The sequence below is a fragment of the Carya illinoinensis genome, chromosome 1 (genome assembly GCF_018687715.1).
Source record: "Carya illinoinensis cultivar Pawnee chromosome 1, C.illinoinensisPawnee_v1, whole genome shotgun sequence".
NCBI lineage: Eukaryota > Viridiplantae > Streptophyta > Magnoliopsida > Fagales > Juglandaceae > Carya > Carya illinoinensis.
This window is the reverse complement of record NC_056752.1, coordinates 1009296-1027931: the sequence shown is the minus strand read 5'-3', so window position 1 is coordinate 1027931 and position 18636 is coordinate 1009296. Positions and strand designations below refer to the sequence as shown.

Below are 18636 nucleotides of genomic sequence, written 5' to 3'. Positions count from 1 at the left end.
AAAATAAAACGTTTGAATGTTTAAATGATTAACGTTCGAATAAATCTCCACACATACTAGTTACGTTCGAATGTTTATCCATTAACATTGAACCAAACGTCAGAATGTCATACCCATTACGTTCAAACATTCTTCCCGTAATGTTCGATCAGACATTTACATTTGAACATTCTTTCTTTAAAGTTCGATCAGACATTCGAGTGTATAATACAGTTAACATTCGAACAAATAAACATTCGAACGTTAATATGATACATTCGAACAATCACCAATGAACTTCAACTTCTATTGTTCGAATGTCAATCGGTCGGGTTGACGTTTGAATGTTTAGTTGTACGTTTGGACATTAATTTTTGTGACAAATTTCAACCGTCATAAAAAAATACTATGTTCGAACGTTATACCAAACGGAACACCTCCAACCGTCAATGACGGTTGCATAGCAAACTGAAACTAATTTTTTTATGTGACACACATTAGGTGATAGTCGTGGTAACAGTTTCAAACTGTCACTAAATGTATTTAGTAACGTTTTAATCATTTTTTGTAACGATTTCTTCTATCACACAAAGACCAATTGTATTATAGGAACAATGAGTATATAAAAATGGATGTACATAAAAATTTTAATAAAAAAAAGTTATAATATAACATATTATATGTGATTTTGTGAATATTTTGTTACCCGGTCAAAATTGATCTTCACCTTTCTCGCAGTCGAGGAGGTCGCCGGGATGCACATGCATATGTAGAGAGTCAGTACTTCTAATCATTTATTCCCCCAAGAATTTTCAGCAGAAGTATTATTTCTAATGTGTTACTCGACTGTCGAGTCATAGATGCATTGCATTTCTTCTAATCAAAGTACTGTCCCTTCGACGACACTTGATCTGTTAGCTTAGTTAACTAATATAGCTATCACGTGGGGGCGCCCACAAGTATCATGTTTTAATGAAAGAAATTCAATTGTATAAACCTAAAATTACCGTATCAGCCACCTCCTAACTATTTATCATCATTATGTTTAGAAGCAATTAATTAGGCCATGTCATTCTCATTCATTATATTGTTAATTGAGTTCTGTTGCGTAAGTATAATCACTTTTACGTAATTGGTATACATTTTATTAATATAATTAATCAATATATATTATATTAAAAAAATAATGTAATTAATTATATTAATAAAGTGCATAAAAAATATATAAAAGTAATTACACATATAATTTTTATTTTTAATAATATATAAGAGCCTAATTAATTATTAGTATAGAAGTACTTATAGATCATCTAAGCCATTGCATGGCTCGGCCTACCCAAAATAACTTCGCCCCTAGAGATTTACTTCTTTAAATATTTATATATATATATATATATATATAATCTTAATTTGACTGACTCTGGTCTTGTGTTCGTTGGTATTTTTTAATCGACCGCCATAATAATCGTCATGGTTTTGGATTCATATGCATGAGAATAGCTTGATTGGTGTACATGTTCTAGCAAATAAAATAAGAAGCAAAAAAGAAAGAAAGACATGGCTGCTATGCATTCTAAAGTTAGGAAGTCACCTCACCGCTGGAAGCTGCGATCGTAACGTGGATGCTATGTTCTTGTAGCTAGTTGTTGAGGGGCGAAATTCACTTTAGCCATCCCCTCTGTCTCCGACGCTCACATGCACGTTTCTCTTTGGACCACTTTTGTGAGTTATTCTCTTCTGGTACAGAGACCATGTTTTGGGTTTTTCAAACTTCTCGTGCTAAACTCTAGCGTTCAAAAAAGAATGGTCGTACTTATGGATAAGATCCATTTGAGGCGGCCAAACGTTGATGCACAATAACAGAGCCAAAAATAATGTCTTAATCAAACTCACTACTCTAATAATTATTGCAATAATGATAAATGTTAATATATAACAAATATTTCTTTGGCTACGTGAAGATTCCAATCCAAATACGTGCTCGACGCTCGTACCGGTCCACTCTTCCACTTCTCCTATCTATATATATGCATCCCTTTCACTCCAAACCATTAACTCGTGGGAGACACCCATATAGTAGAATATAGGAATCTCTCTGTTTTTTTTTTCCCGATCTTCCTCCTGCATAACCAAGCTTTCGGATTTTGGCCAATCAAATGGGTGCTCGGTTTCTTCTCATAGCTGTGTGTTCACTTTCCATTGGCTTCATCAGCCTCTACCCTCAAACAGCGTCAGCACAATTAAAACAAAACTTCTATGCCAACATCTGCCCAAATGTCGAAAACATCGTTAGAGATGCGGTTCAAAAGAAATTCAAGCAAACTTTCGTCACAGTTCCTGCAACCATCCGTCTCTTTTTCCATGATTGCTTTGTCCAGGTAAAGCACTTTAAAGAACAACACGAAACAAAAAAGATTCACTGTTAATTGAAACCGACCCATTTGTCCATTATGGATTTTATATATGGTTGTGTTGGATGGTTAACATACGTTGTTTTTTTCCAAAACCGTTAGGGCTGTGATGCATCAGTAATTATACAATCCACTGGAAGCAACGAGGCAGAGAAGGATCACCCTGATAATTTGTCGTTAGCTGGAGATGGATTTGACACCGTGATTAAAGCCAAGGAGGCGGTTGATGCGGTCTCAAGTTGCACAAACAAGGTCTCGTGCGCAGATATTCTGGCCCTGGCAACCCGAGATGTCATTGCACTGGTTGGTTCTCCGAATTCCAGAACAACATTTTTATCGTTATTATTCACAGGACTAGGTTCTAGGAGTGTTCTTTCATTTGTTTGTCTCGTCTCAATCACAAGAAATTAAGGTAATGACGGTACTGATTTTGATGCATTGACGTGGCATGCAGTCAGGTGGGCCATCTTATGCTGTTGAGTTAGGTAGATTGGACGGCCTGAGCTCAAAAGCATCAAGCGTAGGAGGGAAGCTGCCTCAGCCAACCTTCAATTTGAACCAGCTTAATTCCATGTTCGCTGCCCATGGTCTCTCCCAAACGGATATGGTTGCTCTCTCAGGTACGCAATGCAACACAATACCCTCCAATAATTGATGAGTTGACGGAGTTTCTCATCACATGGGTCCCCTATGCAGGACTTCGTACGTGGGTGACATGATCTGCTAGGGGATTTATGGCCTGTTATATTTTAGGGTTTTGCTACGTACAGTTGGTAAATATAGTCGACGTGCAGTCGGTTGTACAGAATAAATAAAAAAAATTATAAATTTTTTTTTTTATATTTAGGGGGACCTACATGAATAAAAAAAAAATTATAAAAATAATTTTTTTTTTTTTTATGTAGGTCTCGTATTAATTTATTTTTTTACAGCCGAATGTATGCTGACTGCATCTGTTGACTGCAAAAAATATTTCTCTATATTTTAACGTTCTTGCATCTTTCAGAAAATGTTATACATATATGACTTATGGAAAATGGCCCCTTTTATTTGTTCCCTCAAAGTGACTGCTGGTCACAAAATTTTTTCTTTTAAATATGTTTTTTATTTAATAATTAAGGAAGTAATTTTAAGTATATTGATATTTTTTTATTTTTTAAAAATATTTAAATATATTAAAAAAATGTAAAATAAAAAAAATTTACAAAGGGCAGCACACCCAGCAGTAAATACGGCAGCATAGTAGTATCGTCCTTTAAATTAATTTGCATGCAGTCGTTTATTTTTTTTTATTTATCTTAACAATCAAGATTAAACAATGACGTCATCATTTCTAATTTTTTATATATAATTTAAACGCAAGCAAAACATATCAGTTTATATATATATATATATAATTTGAGATGTAAATTACATGTTTTACGTACGTTGATGGAGCGATGGAAACTTGGAAAGGGCTCCTAGTTAATTAGCTAGCTACGTAACGCGTATTGATTTGAATATGCATCATAGAAATGATTGGCATGTTTGATATATGTATGCAGCTGCGCACACCGTTGGATTCTCTCACTGTAGCAAATTTGCGAACCGGATATACAATTTCAGCCGTCAAAACCCGGTGGACCCATCGCTGGAGCAGAATTATGCATCCCAGCTGCAATCAATGTGCCCTAAGAATGTGGACCCCAGGATAGCCATCAACATGGACCCAAACACACCCAGAAAATTTGACAATGTCTACTACAAGAATCTTCAACAGGGGAAGGGGCTCTTCACCTCGGACCAAGTTCTGTTCACGGACACAAGGTCTAAGCCGACAGTAAATAGCTGGGCAAGCAGCTCTTCTGCCTTTGAAACTGCTTTTGTCACTGCCATTACCAAGCTGGGTCGAGTTGGAGTGAAGACTGGTCAGAATGGCAACATTCGTCGTAATTGTGATGCATTTAATTGATGAAACGTACCAGTTAAAGGAAAAGAAAACAAATAGAAAAGCTTTAAGTTAATTTCATTATATATGTAACTTGAATAATACGTAATGTCGACTTTCCTTGTATTTGGATTTTGGACTGGTGAAGTTGAAACATGCCATGCTGGGCTTCTATTTTTATTAATAATGAAAAAAATATTTCTCAAGTTCCAATTAACGTAAATTAAATCGAAAATTAATATTAAATGCTTAATAAAATACTATTCATATTCTATCTCTATCATTATTCCTTTTTTTCTTTTTGATTCACATTTTTCTAAAGTGGACATAAAAAAAAAAAAGAATCATAAGAGGCTTGAATTATTCAACGCGTGACAGCTCAGACTATTGGCATATATATTATATATTGCTAAATAAAGAACATCGAAATAATGTTATTATATTTTTTTAATCTATCCAAAGACTTTTCCAGATGTGATAAATCAAGCTGGACTGGAAAAGATAGGGCTGCCCCCTTCCCCCCAGTCAGTATCATTCATAAAGAGAATATTTAATAGAAATAAACTTATATTTTGTTGTAGAGTTCTTTTTACTGTAGACTAGATCTGATATATCACGTCTGGATAAATCAGTTTGTGAACATGTTTTTATGAAATTCCTATGTAAATCTATCATCTGAAGAAAAGATAGGATAAATCAAGAGAACTGGAATTTTGTGTCAAATGTACCTTCACCAACTCAAAGATATTAGTGACGAGGTCCGATAATTCTCACGGTGCTTTCAGTCATATCTCTCATTAACCTTTAAAGTTAATCCGCGTAGCTACTCTGCACAGAGATGCATTTGTCTGACATTTATGTTACCACGTTACACGCTAAAACTCTTTTTTCAAATCTCTTAATTAACAAGACTCTGTCGTCAAGTGCAATTAGACAATGACAAGGTCTTGTTGCATTTAAAGCTGCTAAATTAGCTCATGTCTTGGTAAAATATCGCATAATTTCTTCGATCAAAGGGCATCCAAGTACCTATGATTAGTATGTTCTGGCTGGTAAAAGAATTGCCGTCTATACAAGTGGTCTGCAATTACATGGAAAAGTCTCAGACAAACATCACGTTCATCATGTGTCACCTTCCCCTAAGTCGTTACAAAATCAGTATCAATCCCAAACCCATCCAACACGTCCATGTCAAGAAATGGACCATAGAAGAGTTCTAAAGTCTTCGAGCATTTAAATTTTTGCTGTTTCAGTTTTCACTGTTACAACCATCCGGATATGCCATGAGCTTTGAGGCACCAGCCATCCGGTAAAAGGGTGCTCATAAATATGAAATATCAGTAACATGGGTCTTGCATTCAGTCATTCAAAGGTAATCCCACGTTGCACAGCTGTATACAAATGAAATTTTATGCTGCAACCTTGAATGAAAGATGTGCAGTGCTTGAGTGAAAATAATGCATCAGAACACACCATGGAATTTTTGGAAAGACAAACTTGACAACGTAAAGTTAATTAACTTACTGCCACGCACACGTGTACACACACAAAAATGGATGAGTCCTCTCTGGATTACACTCGTCTTTTTTGAGAGCAACGCTTAAACTGATAATCCACATCCGTTACAACTTTAATGACAAGTTTCCCTACTTCAAATTTCACAAAGAAAATGAGTAAACTGTACAAGTTAATAGGATTGCAACTCGATTATATATCTGCCGGGAGGAATAGAACACGAAATTGAATCATTGATGATCAAAATTACATGCACAAATTGTTTGCTAAGACAGACTTTTAGATATAAGATGTAAGGTTTTTCTGAAAATTTGTAACTGTTTTGAAAAGTTTTTAGAGATTGAATTTTATGGAGTATTGTGAAAGTTGTGGGATCCATCCAAAATATGTTTGGATCAAGAAAGTTTTTTATACATGTTTTTATGTGGGTTTGAAAAAGTCGCACGGTCCATAAAAAATATGTTTGGGAAGAAAAAGCCATTTTTTAAGTTTGGGAAAGTTGTTTTGGTTTTTGTTTACAGAAATCAAAGTAAATCCTTAAGATGAAAAAGTTTGAGTTTTTTTTTTGTGTGTAAAGATGTTTGGATCAAAAGTGAATTTTGTTTTGAGAAATTCCAAAAAGTTTCTTGTTCGCAAAAGATGAAATAACTGTGTTTCAAACTGCAAAGGTATATGAAAGGAACTCAAAATATAACCAAAATAAAATAACAGAAAATTAGACTTCTAGTAATCATGTTAGTGCTTTGTAGGGGTCATATTTCACGTCAATTTAAACTAAGGGAGGAGGGACAGTAGAACCGATCAATTGTGTTTGAGTGCTTCTTTATTTATCTTCATCCCTTTAATTTTACCTATGAAAAAAAAAAAGTTAACGTCAAAAGAATCTTATTCAAGAAGCCAGTATAATGGGTAATTTGCCAACAAAACAAGCAAACAAGTTCATGGAGTTAAGGGATATCAGTTTTAGAGCATTACAGGAATGATCCACATGAAATGCTTCACGAAAATCCGTAAATGGCAAAGTACCTGGTACAGTAGAATATCGACCAAAGAATAGTGTTCGAGTGCTTCTCCATTTATTTTTCTCCCTTTAACTTTACTGTACAAGTTAACATCAAAGAATCTTAATCAAGAAACCAGTATAAAAGATACCAGCTTTAGAGCATTGCAGAAAGGATCTGCATGAAATGCTTCAATACCTGGCATTGTGGACAATCCCCCAAAGATAAGTAAGCCATTTGATATAGGGAAGCCTTTTAGGTGAATGAGCTTTAATACGTAGGTACAGAATAAAGGTTCAGTCACATGCTTGCATATTCGGTACAGCACAGCTTAGCCATGCTGATGAGAATTAGTAAATTTTTGCATCATTAGAATTCCTATTCACTTTCCTGCAAAGACAACATCTAGACCAACCAGAAACACATTATAACTCTTAACCTGCTTTACCATACTCTTCAATATCCCAATGCTTTAGATCATAACAAAAACACGGGTACCAAATGGAAATAGAGGCAACAGTGAAAGAAACTTAATCAGCAATAAAATTCTCAGGCTATCCTTAATACTGTTCATCCGGGCTGGGTTTTATTAATGACATTTTTTTCTTTTCAAAACATATTTGAAGCGAAGTTAGCTCAGAAAATGACTGAAATACACTAATCTAAAAGTTTGATTAAATTGTTCATAATAACATCAACGTTTCTTACAGTAGCTTCCCTTGGGTCCCTAGGTTCATGATATAATCACAGCCCTGCCAACAAAGAAGATAGAGGATGCACATAGATGCCAAATTATGAGCTTGGTTTCTCTTATCTTATACCACCTTTTGGCACTTTCATTGCAGTCATGTTTGAGTCTTATCAACAGTTTTTCAGATGGATGATGCGCAGGAATGTTCCTTGCAGGTGAGTCCTGGAGTAAATACTTTCTGTTATCAGAATGTCTAAGATCTAAATGAATTACGACTTGTATAGTGAAGCAAGCTAATAGATTAAGAAACTGCAGTATAGAAATTCATCATTGATGCTTTCAACTCTCTTGGTACAATCACTTACCATGAAATTAGCTTAGAAAAATATTTGGAGTTCATTTGACTCAGAAAATGACAGAAAACAAGTTCATTTCAAAAGTTCAATAAATTGCTCATTACCACCACAACTTTCCTCTGCACCAGCACTTTCCTTGCAGTGGCTTCATTTTGGTGCCTAGATTTGATCTGATCGCTGCCCTGCCAACAAATAAGAGAGAGGCAATGCACAGGGGTACCCAACCATGAGTTTGTTTTGTCTTATACAATACCTTGTGGCAATACCAATTCAGTTTTCAGTCTTCTCCACAGTCTAAGATGGATGATGTGTAGCAATGTTCAGTGCAATTATCTTAGATTAAACACCTTCTGCTATGTGTATATCCAAATTCTAACTAAACTAGAACTGTATAGCAAAGCACCGGTAGATTTGGAACTAATATGCATGTTTTACAACATAAAAGATTACCAGAAGCAAATAGGACTAACGTGACTGAATTCAGCTGCTCAATCGTGTATATTGAAACATGCAGAAGCATATTAAGCTTGCTGTGACACTCAATGCTGGATGCTTTCCACCACCTAGAATATTGTTTTGCTGCTGGCATTCAATAGGCACAAGGCTGTAAAACAATCATCTTCCAGATGTTTATATCCCTCGGCATCTGTGTTTTCGAGTTACAACACACCTTAACCACCGACTACTTGTATCAACATCATCAAGGTTGAATTTGTCCTCCTTTTTTCTTTACATCCTTTTTTCCCTATTCCCTTGGGTCTGATTATCTTGTACGAATTATTATGTTTAGCCTTTTCTTTTTGTTCCCTCGTTAGAAACTAAATTTAGCCTCATGAGAGAAAAAAGATGGAAATGGGAAGATAGGGTGGAGGCCAGGGGGGTTTTCAAGTATGCAGCACCTTAACATACAAGAAATGAATGAGAAACATTATAATAGGGTCTAAATCTTCACCCTCAACTTCTTCAAATTCACTGACCAATGTATGTGTATGTGACTGGGTGTGCATATGAGTGAGAAGAGAGAGATAATAACACTGAGCTGAATAGCAATTGTCAACATGGCCATCTATTGGATCTCATGGGATTGGGAATTACAGAACAGTAGGCTGAAAACTTCAAAGGTAAGTTTGATTAACAGGATAAGTATAACAAAATGAACTAACAAACTATAGATATTAGTCAGAAAAGACTACTGCGCTAGCCATTATAGCAAGATTCTTCCAATTGTTGATATGTTTATACTTTACCATGTCATGGTATCCCACCCAACCCCCAAAAAAATAAAAATCATAGAAAGCTATATACAATCTAATCACCCTCATCTAAAACTTCCGATAACTTTTACTAACATACTCGAACGGCACTTATAAAATTGGTAATTTAAGCTCATTGTTAAGAGTAAATTTTACAATTGTGTTGAGATTACTCATCTAACCCAAACTTATTGCTTTACCGAAATCACGTGCTAATTAGTTCCAGTTCAGTCTTCTGATGCACGCAAGCAAACCTTCTCAAGTTCTGTTGTCCAATCTGCTCCAAGTATCCGGGGATTCAACTCCATTGCAACACAAAAGTCTGACATTGATGCTAAAAAGGGCCGACTTTGGTTTTGTACATATCTCATGGGCATCGTTCTCCTCACACCAGTTATGTCACAATCATGTCTTTGATCTATGTGTTTGTGTACAGACCTTGAACCAGCAAGATCCAAACAAGGCTTTATCAATCTCTTGAGATATACGTCAAGGCAATTGTTCAATAAGTTGGCACAATCCACCGAGATGTTTATTCCCTCCGTCTCCAACTTCTGCTCCAAACTCTTCCTTAAGGAACTGGTATCAGGTAGCTCACCACTATTCTGACAAGTCTCAGTGAAACATGTAGTAGCTGATCCACTGCATAACACCTTCCTTGTTCCTTTAGTATTCATGGGGATGCCAAGAGGAGCTCTAACAGGGCTTCTACTATAAATACTTGGGCTTTCAGCAGCCTGATCAACCTCTTCACCATCTTCCACAGAGCCAGGGGGTCTGCTACCCAAAGAAAGCAGCTCAGTAGCACTCTGCTGCTCTTGAATTTTGGGGATTGAATCTTCACAAGCAAAACTATGGTTCTTCCCATGAGGCCCAAGAGGACTCGGGCGGTCCCTAAACTTGCGATCACGAATATTTGGGGTCCTCCCCTTTCGAGGGGATTGTGGAATATCTTGGCATAGTGACTGAATACCGCTTCTCTGATACCCATTTTCCACTCTAACAGTGAGAGAACCTTCTATCTTGTGGTCCTTTGATGGGGGAGTCTTTGAGAGAAATGCATTGCTTATGATTGATCTAATCAGATGGTTATGAAGACGAACATTCTCTCTCCCAATTTTGTCAATGCAAAGTTTGTCGAAGTCGGATTTGCTAATCTTAAGACTTAAAAATCTTTTGAGAAGATCAAAATACTCCTCTGCCTTCGGGCGCCCCACCTTCCTTTCTATCCGGGTCTTTAGCTCAAAAGTGTCTATTCGAGAAAAATGCTGACGCGCCGGCATTTTGGTCTCCAAACTCCTCACTGTCAAGAGATGAAATATCTTTTTAAGCTATATACATATATCTATATAAATAAGCATCATTTCACATCCCATTACAAAATCTAAAGCCCTAATTTCGATTATCTTTATTGGCAAGAAAATTTCAGTGAAGAACGTCAGCATTGCCTGCAGATTTGAACTAAATTACCCAACTTTGAGACAACACGATCGACACCCAGATTGTAATAAACCCACAACAAAAGCAATCGGCTAACCTTATGTTGATCGTTTAAACATTCAATTCTTTCAATTACAGACCGAATTTTGATGATAACTACAATCACTCCGAGTCCTCGCCGCTAGTACCCATTTCGAAGAAACAAACATAAAGCAAAACAATAAATTACTCTAAAAAAAGACTAAGCTTCAATAGGTTTGAAGTCAAGTACGAGACCGTCTTCCGAATTTAATCAGGAAAAAAAAAAAAACCAAGAAATCAGCCCAAGCAAACGAAATCGAGAAACCAATAAAATAAATAAATAAATAACCTGAATTTACCATCTGCGTGTTCGGAGCCTCAATGTATTCAGAGTAATTCTTCGATCACTTCCGCATTGTGTTACTATACACGAAAGAGAAAGGGGAAGATTAGGGCAAGACGGCCGCTTTTTCAGAAGCTTCCTATTATCAAAGTCTTGGGGGTCAAAGGGCACGTGCGTTTCAAGTGTGAGCAGCTACGGAGCTCCGTTGTTTCCTCGACGTGCCAGACACAAATTCCTTTTTCACTTTTTCCTTTTTCAATTTTTTGGGGAAATTAAGATTGAAAGATCCAACAAATTAAACCTCGAGGAAGTGTAGATATTTCGTGTTAAACAGTAGTTTGAAGTCCAAAACACCCGCAGACAAGTGCTATGCTTGGTTACCGGCTTGCAACCTTCAACATTTTTTCTGTTTTCGGCCACAAAAAAAAAAAAGAAAAAGAAAAGGTGCGTTAATATTCGTGTGGTCACCAACTCCCTAGTCAACAAAAAATGCTTTGAAAGTCAGCGGATTGGGTGTGAAACTGAAATGGCAGCTGCTTCAAGTCCACGGGGGCCAAGACATGCATGATGATGAGGGGGATCTATTACTAAATAATTGAATTGGCAATTTGCCTGTCAGAATATATTGTTTTTCGTCTCTTTTTATGCAGTCCACAAATATTTGAAAACTATATTAGTTTAATTTTTATCGTATTGTCATCGTCTTTTTATTATAATATCAGATTTCATAAATAAAAGACAATAAAATTCTACTTAACTTTCGTCTATATTCCTTAATATAAGACCCATCAGCATTTGTTACGGCTGATGTTTATGTTTACACTCTTCACTAGTAAATTATCATTTTTTTTTTTTCTTTTACCTTACTGGCCTATATGTTAAGATAAACTAGATGTCATAGAAATTAAAAAATTCTCTCAACCCATCTTATTTTATCTTATTATTATAAATTTTTTAAATTTTCACACAAAATATGATAAACAATTCAAAATTTTCAAATCTCAAAATTATAATAATATTTTATTTAATTTTTAACTTCCATCTAAAACTGTCTCATCTTACTATCTAAATAACTTTCAAAACTAACCGCGTGGTCTAATATTAATGATCAAATCTTTAATTGATCGTACACTAGTTGAAAAACTATAGATAGTTGAGGGTGTAAATTGAAGTTTTTAATCACTTAAGAGTGCAAGTTAAAAGGTTAAAAGCTAGTGCATGGGTGAAAATTCTATGTCTTCCCATAGGGCTGCAAACAAATAGAACTACTTGTGAACAATTCGAGATCGATTAGTATAAATTTGACTTGGACTTGGTTTATTTAATAAATAAATTGTTTGTGAACACTAATATTGGTTCGAATATTAGACAAGCAAAAGTCGTATAATCTCGACTCGATTCGGTTTAGGCTCGTGAACAATATTTATATAAACTTAATTCGATTCATTTTGAACTCGTCACAATACTCGTAATATTTATATATATATATTTACATATATACTTACATATATTCTTTTATTATATATATTTTATATGCTATATATATTATTTTTGATACTTTGTATAGGTAATATATGTTGTTATTCTAAGTTTATGTATAAATAACATGTTTTATTATTTTACAATAATAATGTATTAAGTTCATAAAAGAATTATTGAGTCAAATATAAATGCTTATAAAAATAAATAACTCTAATTGATTGCGATACTTTTTTAACTAATCTTATTTTGATTTTTGGCCATATTTAATATTATATCAAAGATAATTGAATATTTTAATATTAAATTAATAACTTTATTGTATAACTTTTTAAATGACTTTAATGTATTAGGTATTTTTTATGTCATATGCATTGGAAAGTGACAATAAATCAATATTACATTGATATTTGATAGGCTTATATTTTAGTATGTGTATATGGCTCATATCAAGTTAAAATTGGTTACGAGAAATAATCTTATTTATTTAGCCAAAAAAAAAAATCTCATTTGTGCTTCAACAAACTAAACAATAAATAATAATAATAATAATTGTGAATAAGATTTAAACTGAGCTTGAGTCGAGTTACTCGAGCTCGTATCAACTCGTATATTTTTTGTACTTGAGTTCTAGCATATATATATGTTAAACGAGCTATTGACCTCTTGTTCAAATTCGACTTAATATGGTTAGTTTGTAGTCCTATAAACTCCCCATGTGGATAAAGATGATTTAAAGTTATTGTCTGAATACTAGTTAGGACCTCGAGTAAAAGAGATCAAAATAGATGTATGGAGATCTACAATATTTATTATAAAAGAGATCAATTGAAATCTCTTTGGATTTCGTTTGTTTTTACAGATGAGATTAATTGAGATAAAAAGTTAAAAATTGAATAAAATATTGTTAGAATATATCTTTTTAATATTAGCTTTGTTTTAGAATTCAAAAAATTTAAATTGTTTATTTTAATTTATATAGAAATTTAAAAAGATTGTAATGATTAGATGAGATGAGATGAGATGAAAATTTTATAAAAGTAAACCAGACAACTTTACTTTATTTTATATAAAAATTTAAAAAAATTATAATAATTAAATGAAATAAAATGAAATGAAAGTTTTATAAAAGTAAACAAGACAACTTTTGTCTGATTTTGATAGTATCTAATGAAAGATAATTAAATTAACTTCATTAAGTAAACCTATTTTATATATCTATTTCTCTTCTTTTTAAAATTTTTAAATTCGAATAAGAATTTAATGAAATTGTTTTCTTGAAGTAGCAGCTGGTAACTATTATATATGTGCATGATGTAATTATCACATCGTAATTGTCAATCACTTATTTCTTGTTGAATAAAATATAAATATATATATAAGTTCAGACGTTTCTTCTAAATTACATTCTTGTACGTTCTATTCTATTCTAGTCTATTTTACAAGTAAAAAAATTAGAAATACAAAGTATAGGAAACATTTAGCTGTCGTGGGAAAAAGTGATTTATTCTAAATAGTATTGTTTGGTCTTATTTATTTTCATAAAACTCTCATCTCATCTTAATTATTACAACTTTTTCAAATTTCTATATAAAATAAAATAAATAATTCAATTTTTTTCAAATCTCAATACAACATTTTCAAATTTCAATACAAAAATAATATATTCTAATAATATTTTATTCAACTTATCTCAACTCATCTCATCTCTGAAAGCAAACTATTGGGAGATCTGACTCGGGTATTCCGACAATGTAAATTTTTTTCTAAAGTATTTTTTTAAGACTTTTTAATACTTTTTTTATAAAAATTCACAACTTCATTAAAAATACTTTCTTAATTATTAAGTAAAAAAAATCACAGTCAGGATTCTCTGAAAAACCCATGTGTGGCTTTAGTATTTATGATTAATTAATTGTTTCATTTTTTCCATATCATATATATATATATATATATATATATATATATATATATATCTTCCAGCTGAGAGTTTATACTAGTTTATAGTTTTTTTCTTATATGTCTATAATTTACATGAGTTTTATAGATGGAGTCATACAAGTAATTAATGGATTTTTAGACAGATGGAGTGGCTACGAGCCTGATCGGTGTCCTACAAAATAATAAGAAAATGATGATCATTAGAGTCTGACGATTTTCAATTGTGACTAAGACATTATGTAATTAAGTTATAAGTTAATTCTCTCTAGCATCTAAAGGCTAGGCTATAGCAAGTCTCATCCAATTCTGAGCTGGAAGATTTTTGTTCGGAAGTAGGATGCATGGAAGATGGCCATTTTGAATAATCTATCTATAATGCAGGAAGTAGTAATTAAGTTACAAAATAAAACCTAAGGAAGGTTTGGATGTTAGGGTTTGGAAGCATTCAAATTATGGAAATTCCAATGAGGCCTCATTCAAAGAGTGTTATATAATATTAAACACCGTCTTGCCACTTGGAATTTCAGTGTTTATATGTAAAAGCTATGGAATGGTGCTATCCATTTTGATAATAAGATACGAGCTTGTGATATCCCCTGGTTTTCAAATGCAGTTTGTGTTCTGTAGCTGAGGAGTCGGATATTCATTTACTTGGTTCCTGCTATATCTTGTATCAGTCCTTTGGGTTTGTTTTGTACAGATCTTTGAACTTCCAAGTTTCAAACTGTGTGACTATGGGATGGAAAGATAAACTTGGTACATGGTAGTCCTTTTTTAATTATGGCAGTCAGATCTCTTGCCATGCACAGGTGGCTCAATATTTTCTTCTTTGGGAATTCTAGTTGGCCCGAGAATCTGCACGGCATTATGATATTGTTAACCTGACCATTGTCATTATTTAGAAAGTTACAAAATGGCTACTTGATTTTAATTTCTTCATTAAGCCTACAAAAATTATAAATACCAGCAAGATGCTTCCTATCTTACGATCACTAAACATCTCAAATATGTAGTAATGGATTAATTTGCTAAAATTTCAGCTTTGCAAATTCACTACAAGGAAAGTCGCTTTTTGAAAAAGTGTTGCAAATATATTTTAGCATCACTTAAATATCACCGCATGAGTGACGGTATTGTCACAATACTGTATCTCAAAACTATCTTTCACATCATATGCAATATTGTCGAAAAAAAATAGTCTTTGTGGCGTAATTTTTCTTCTTTAAAAAGAGACATGAACGAATCAAAAACAAATTCTGGTGGTCGGAAAAGTCCTTGCTTGCGACTATTTTCAATTGTAGCAAAAAGAAAAATAGCAATGCAAATGAATAAATAATTTGTGACAAATGTATTCCGTCACTTTACCCAATTTTGATCATGTAAATAAAGAATATTCTTGCGTCATAATTAAGTGTCACAAATACTAGTTAATTTGCGGCATATAAGATTATTTATTTGTGTTGATAGTTATAGCGTCACAAATACTTTAGACGCTAGTTGTGCAAGTACCATTTCTAGCAATCACCACAAATGATGCAAATAAATTGACACATTACAAATTGATGGACACAAATAATTTTGTACAATCTCCTCACCGCAAATTGGTGGCTACAAATTATATGAAATAACATTGGATTTATGCTTAGAAAAAGAAATGTTTTTACGAAATAATTTGCTGTTTTATGAATACTTCACATTCCAAAGTTGAGTTTAAATAAATATTAATTAATTAGTACTTGTTTTTTACAATGATCAGTAAAATTGATCATAAAAAACTCATGAACCTTAAATCACGATTTAATCATCAAAATCATGTTGAACAATTTTGTGTAGTTTCCATGGCAAGCTCAAGACTAAAAATCTTGTCTAATTGTTTGAGTTATCCTTTATCAATGGCAGTGAAATTTATACTTGACTACTAATATACAATTGGATTTGACATGACATTCATTACACATATAGGGATAGTAGAAAAAATGTATGATTCTATATAGATCTCATATCAACTAATTATAAAGATTTGCATTTCATTTAGAATACTCTGAGACGTGCACATAAAGATGTTAAGAAATGTTTTTTTTCACATATAGATGAGTCAACTAAAATAGCAGTATTTTATAAATGTCATGTACCTAAACACACTCCAAATCAAACAACTTCTTAGTGTTCTTGTGCACAAGGTTTGTGTAGTATATCATAACGTCAACTTTAGTATGTGCTATATATGCACACTACATATAAATGTGGCAAGCTTTCAAACTTGTAGTTTCTCGATTAAAGCATGGTCAGAATTTGCACAAGTTCCTTGCATCCCATTTCTTTTCCATTACTCACCATATTGATGATTGCTTTGGTATATTTTTCTGCATTCATTTATGCTTACAGTTAAATAAATCGAGTCATATTAAACGTAGGTTGAAATACTAGTAATCCAACATGTATTAATCCAATATGTATTAAGTTATTTAACTAATATCTTATATACCTATAATTATGAAATCTCCTCAGATTGTTAATTCAACAATCAATGGAAAAAATGTCTAACTATAGGAAAATCCAAAAAATAGTAGTCATCTATATAAACTCTTATAAAGTGCAAAGGAAAAAAAAAGTCACCTCGAACTACTGTGCATAAGTGAAGTTTCAAATGTAAACATATAATTTGTTTCTTTCCTTTTTTTTCATTACTCATGAGTTCCCAAACTAGACCAAATTATTCTAGGACACATAAACCTAAGACTATGTTGCCCAATTTTGTGATTCATGAAAATCAATGCAACATCATTTTCAACTTTTTCATTCTACTTATGTTGTAGTGTTGTCTAGAAAATCGATGCAACATGGTTAAACAATAATCACACATGCAAACACCTTTGCCAAAAACTTGTAAACAAGACCAATTACCGCCTATTATGTGTTACCCATTAGAAAGTAGAATTATATTAAAATAAGCTCATATCATTACCATGAACTCCTTACTTTCTCGCCTTATATATAATTTTTTCCAAACCTCTTCATCTACCAACTCGGTGCCTCTTGCTAGTGCCAATTTATGATTTCCATAACTAATGTATATTTTATTTAAGATGTAGTGGAAAGAGTTGAATCTCATTCCTAGTTGGTGTATAACCGTCTTCCAATGGTTTCCCTTCTCCCATTGTAAGAGGAAATCAACCTAAACACAATATATAAAAAATTGTTAGACATACTTGGTAAAATAATTACATCTTAAAAACCTTGGACTGCAAGATTGTTGTCTTCATTACTCGGACGCAATTACACAGCTCATTTTTTTCAACTTTAGGGATATCATTTCAACGCTGGTAACTCATATCAACATGGTTTTTCACTATCCATGTGACCCACCCACTAAATATACTTGCATTTGCGCATGAGACTTTAGTGTCCCCTTTCTTAATCATCAAAGGAATCTGTCCAACCTTTTACAACATGTCAATTTTTTGCTCTTTGCTTGGCCATGACCATGTTTCTTACTCATTATTTCTAAAAGTTCAATATAGGCACAAATATGTCAATAATATATATTGATTTCAATAATAATAGCACACCAAGTAGCACGTCCAATAAATGCTAAGATTTAATATCATGCAGTATTAAATGAATCATTATATGCCTGTCATCTCCATCCGATCTGGAAATTCGGTATCATATACCACATCTGGTGGTTGGGTAGAGTCATCAGAGGATAAGGAGTTGCTGTCTCTTAGTGGCGGTCTATGCATTGGTCCTGATTGGGAGTCTTGTGTGACCCCCTTGTGCATGAAGCCCCTGTAACCTCCCCCTCGTCTACGTACTCATCTTCTTATACTTCACACCAATTTTGGCAAACTATATTGTCCTTGAGTGATCCAACATTCAAGTCATTATATTTATCTGAAAATCTTTTATTTGTATAAGCAATTATCATGCTTATGCAAGCAATCTAAATTCAACTTATTAAAAGTTTCATCAATCTTTGCCAAGTAATGTAGACATAAGCATGCTTCTTCTATTCCTATGTTTATACGTAATACATGGTTGCCTTTTTAACAAGAGAAATAAAGCATATGTAACAAAGGGTTAACAATCATGTGCTTCCCTCTACGTATGCCAAACATACCAACCATAAAATAAACCACAAATAACTGGCCCTTGTGAACATCAGGTCTAGTTTGTGTCTTTTTTATTCAGCTTTGGTTATGAACAATGTCGTGTAGTACATGATTTTCTATAAAAATCATGGTTTGTTTTCTTTTAATGCACTTATTTTGTAGAGCTA

At 33.3% G+C, this 18636-nt stretch overlaps 2 protein-coding genes across 3 annotated transcripts; one reads left to right on the top strand and one right to left on the bottom strand.

Moving 5' to 3' along the window:
- Nucleotides 1–2014: 2014 nt before the first annotated feature.
- Nucleotides 2015–4523, top strand: LOC122304625 (peroxidase 73-like). Its single transcript, XM_043116886.1, has 4 exons — nt 2015–2357; nt 2493–2693; nt 2845–3010; nt 3935–4523. The coding sequence occupies exons 1-4, from the start codon at nt 2136–2138 to the stop codon at nt 4339–4341; spliced, it is 996 nt and encodes a 331-aa protein (XP_042972820.1). The 5' UTR covers nt 2015–2135; the 3' UTR covers nt 4342–4523.
- Nucleotides 4524–6658: 2135 nt separating this feature from the next.
- On the bottom strand, nt 6659–11240 carry LOC122304617. Of its 2 annotated transcripts, none has more exons than XM_043116878.1 (2): nt 10944–11240; nt 6659–10436 (listed from the first exon to the last, which is right to left on the bottom strand). In XM_043116878.1, exons 1-2 carry the CDS (start codon nt 10954–10956, stop codon nt 9361–9363), a joined length of 1089 nt encoding a protein of 362 aa, XP_042972812.1. In that variant the 5' UTR covers nt 10957–11240; the 3' UTR covers nt 6659–9360. The 2 variants fall into 2 exon arrangements, with proteins under 2 accessions (XP_042972812.1, XP_042972816.1); XM_043116882.1 differs by having other exon boundaries at nt 7354–10436; nt 10954–11239.
- Nucleotides 11241–18636: the final 7396 nt, after the last annotated feature.

Coding starts and splice junctions, on each gene's coding strand:
- LOC122304625 (XM_043116886.1), top strand. CDS start 2,136: ATGGGTGCTCGGTTTCTTCTCATAGCTGTGTGTTCACTTTCCATTGGC. Junction 2,358..2,492: donor TCCATGATTGCTTTGTCCAG/GTAAAGCACTTT, acceptor CAAAACCGTTAG/GGCTGTGATGCATCAGTAAT. Junction 3,011..3,934: donor GGATATGGTTGCTCTCTCAG/GTACGCAATGCA, acceptor ATATGTATGCAG/CTGCGCACACCGTTGGATTC.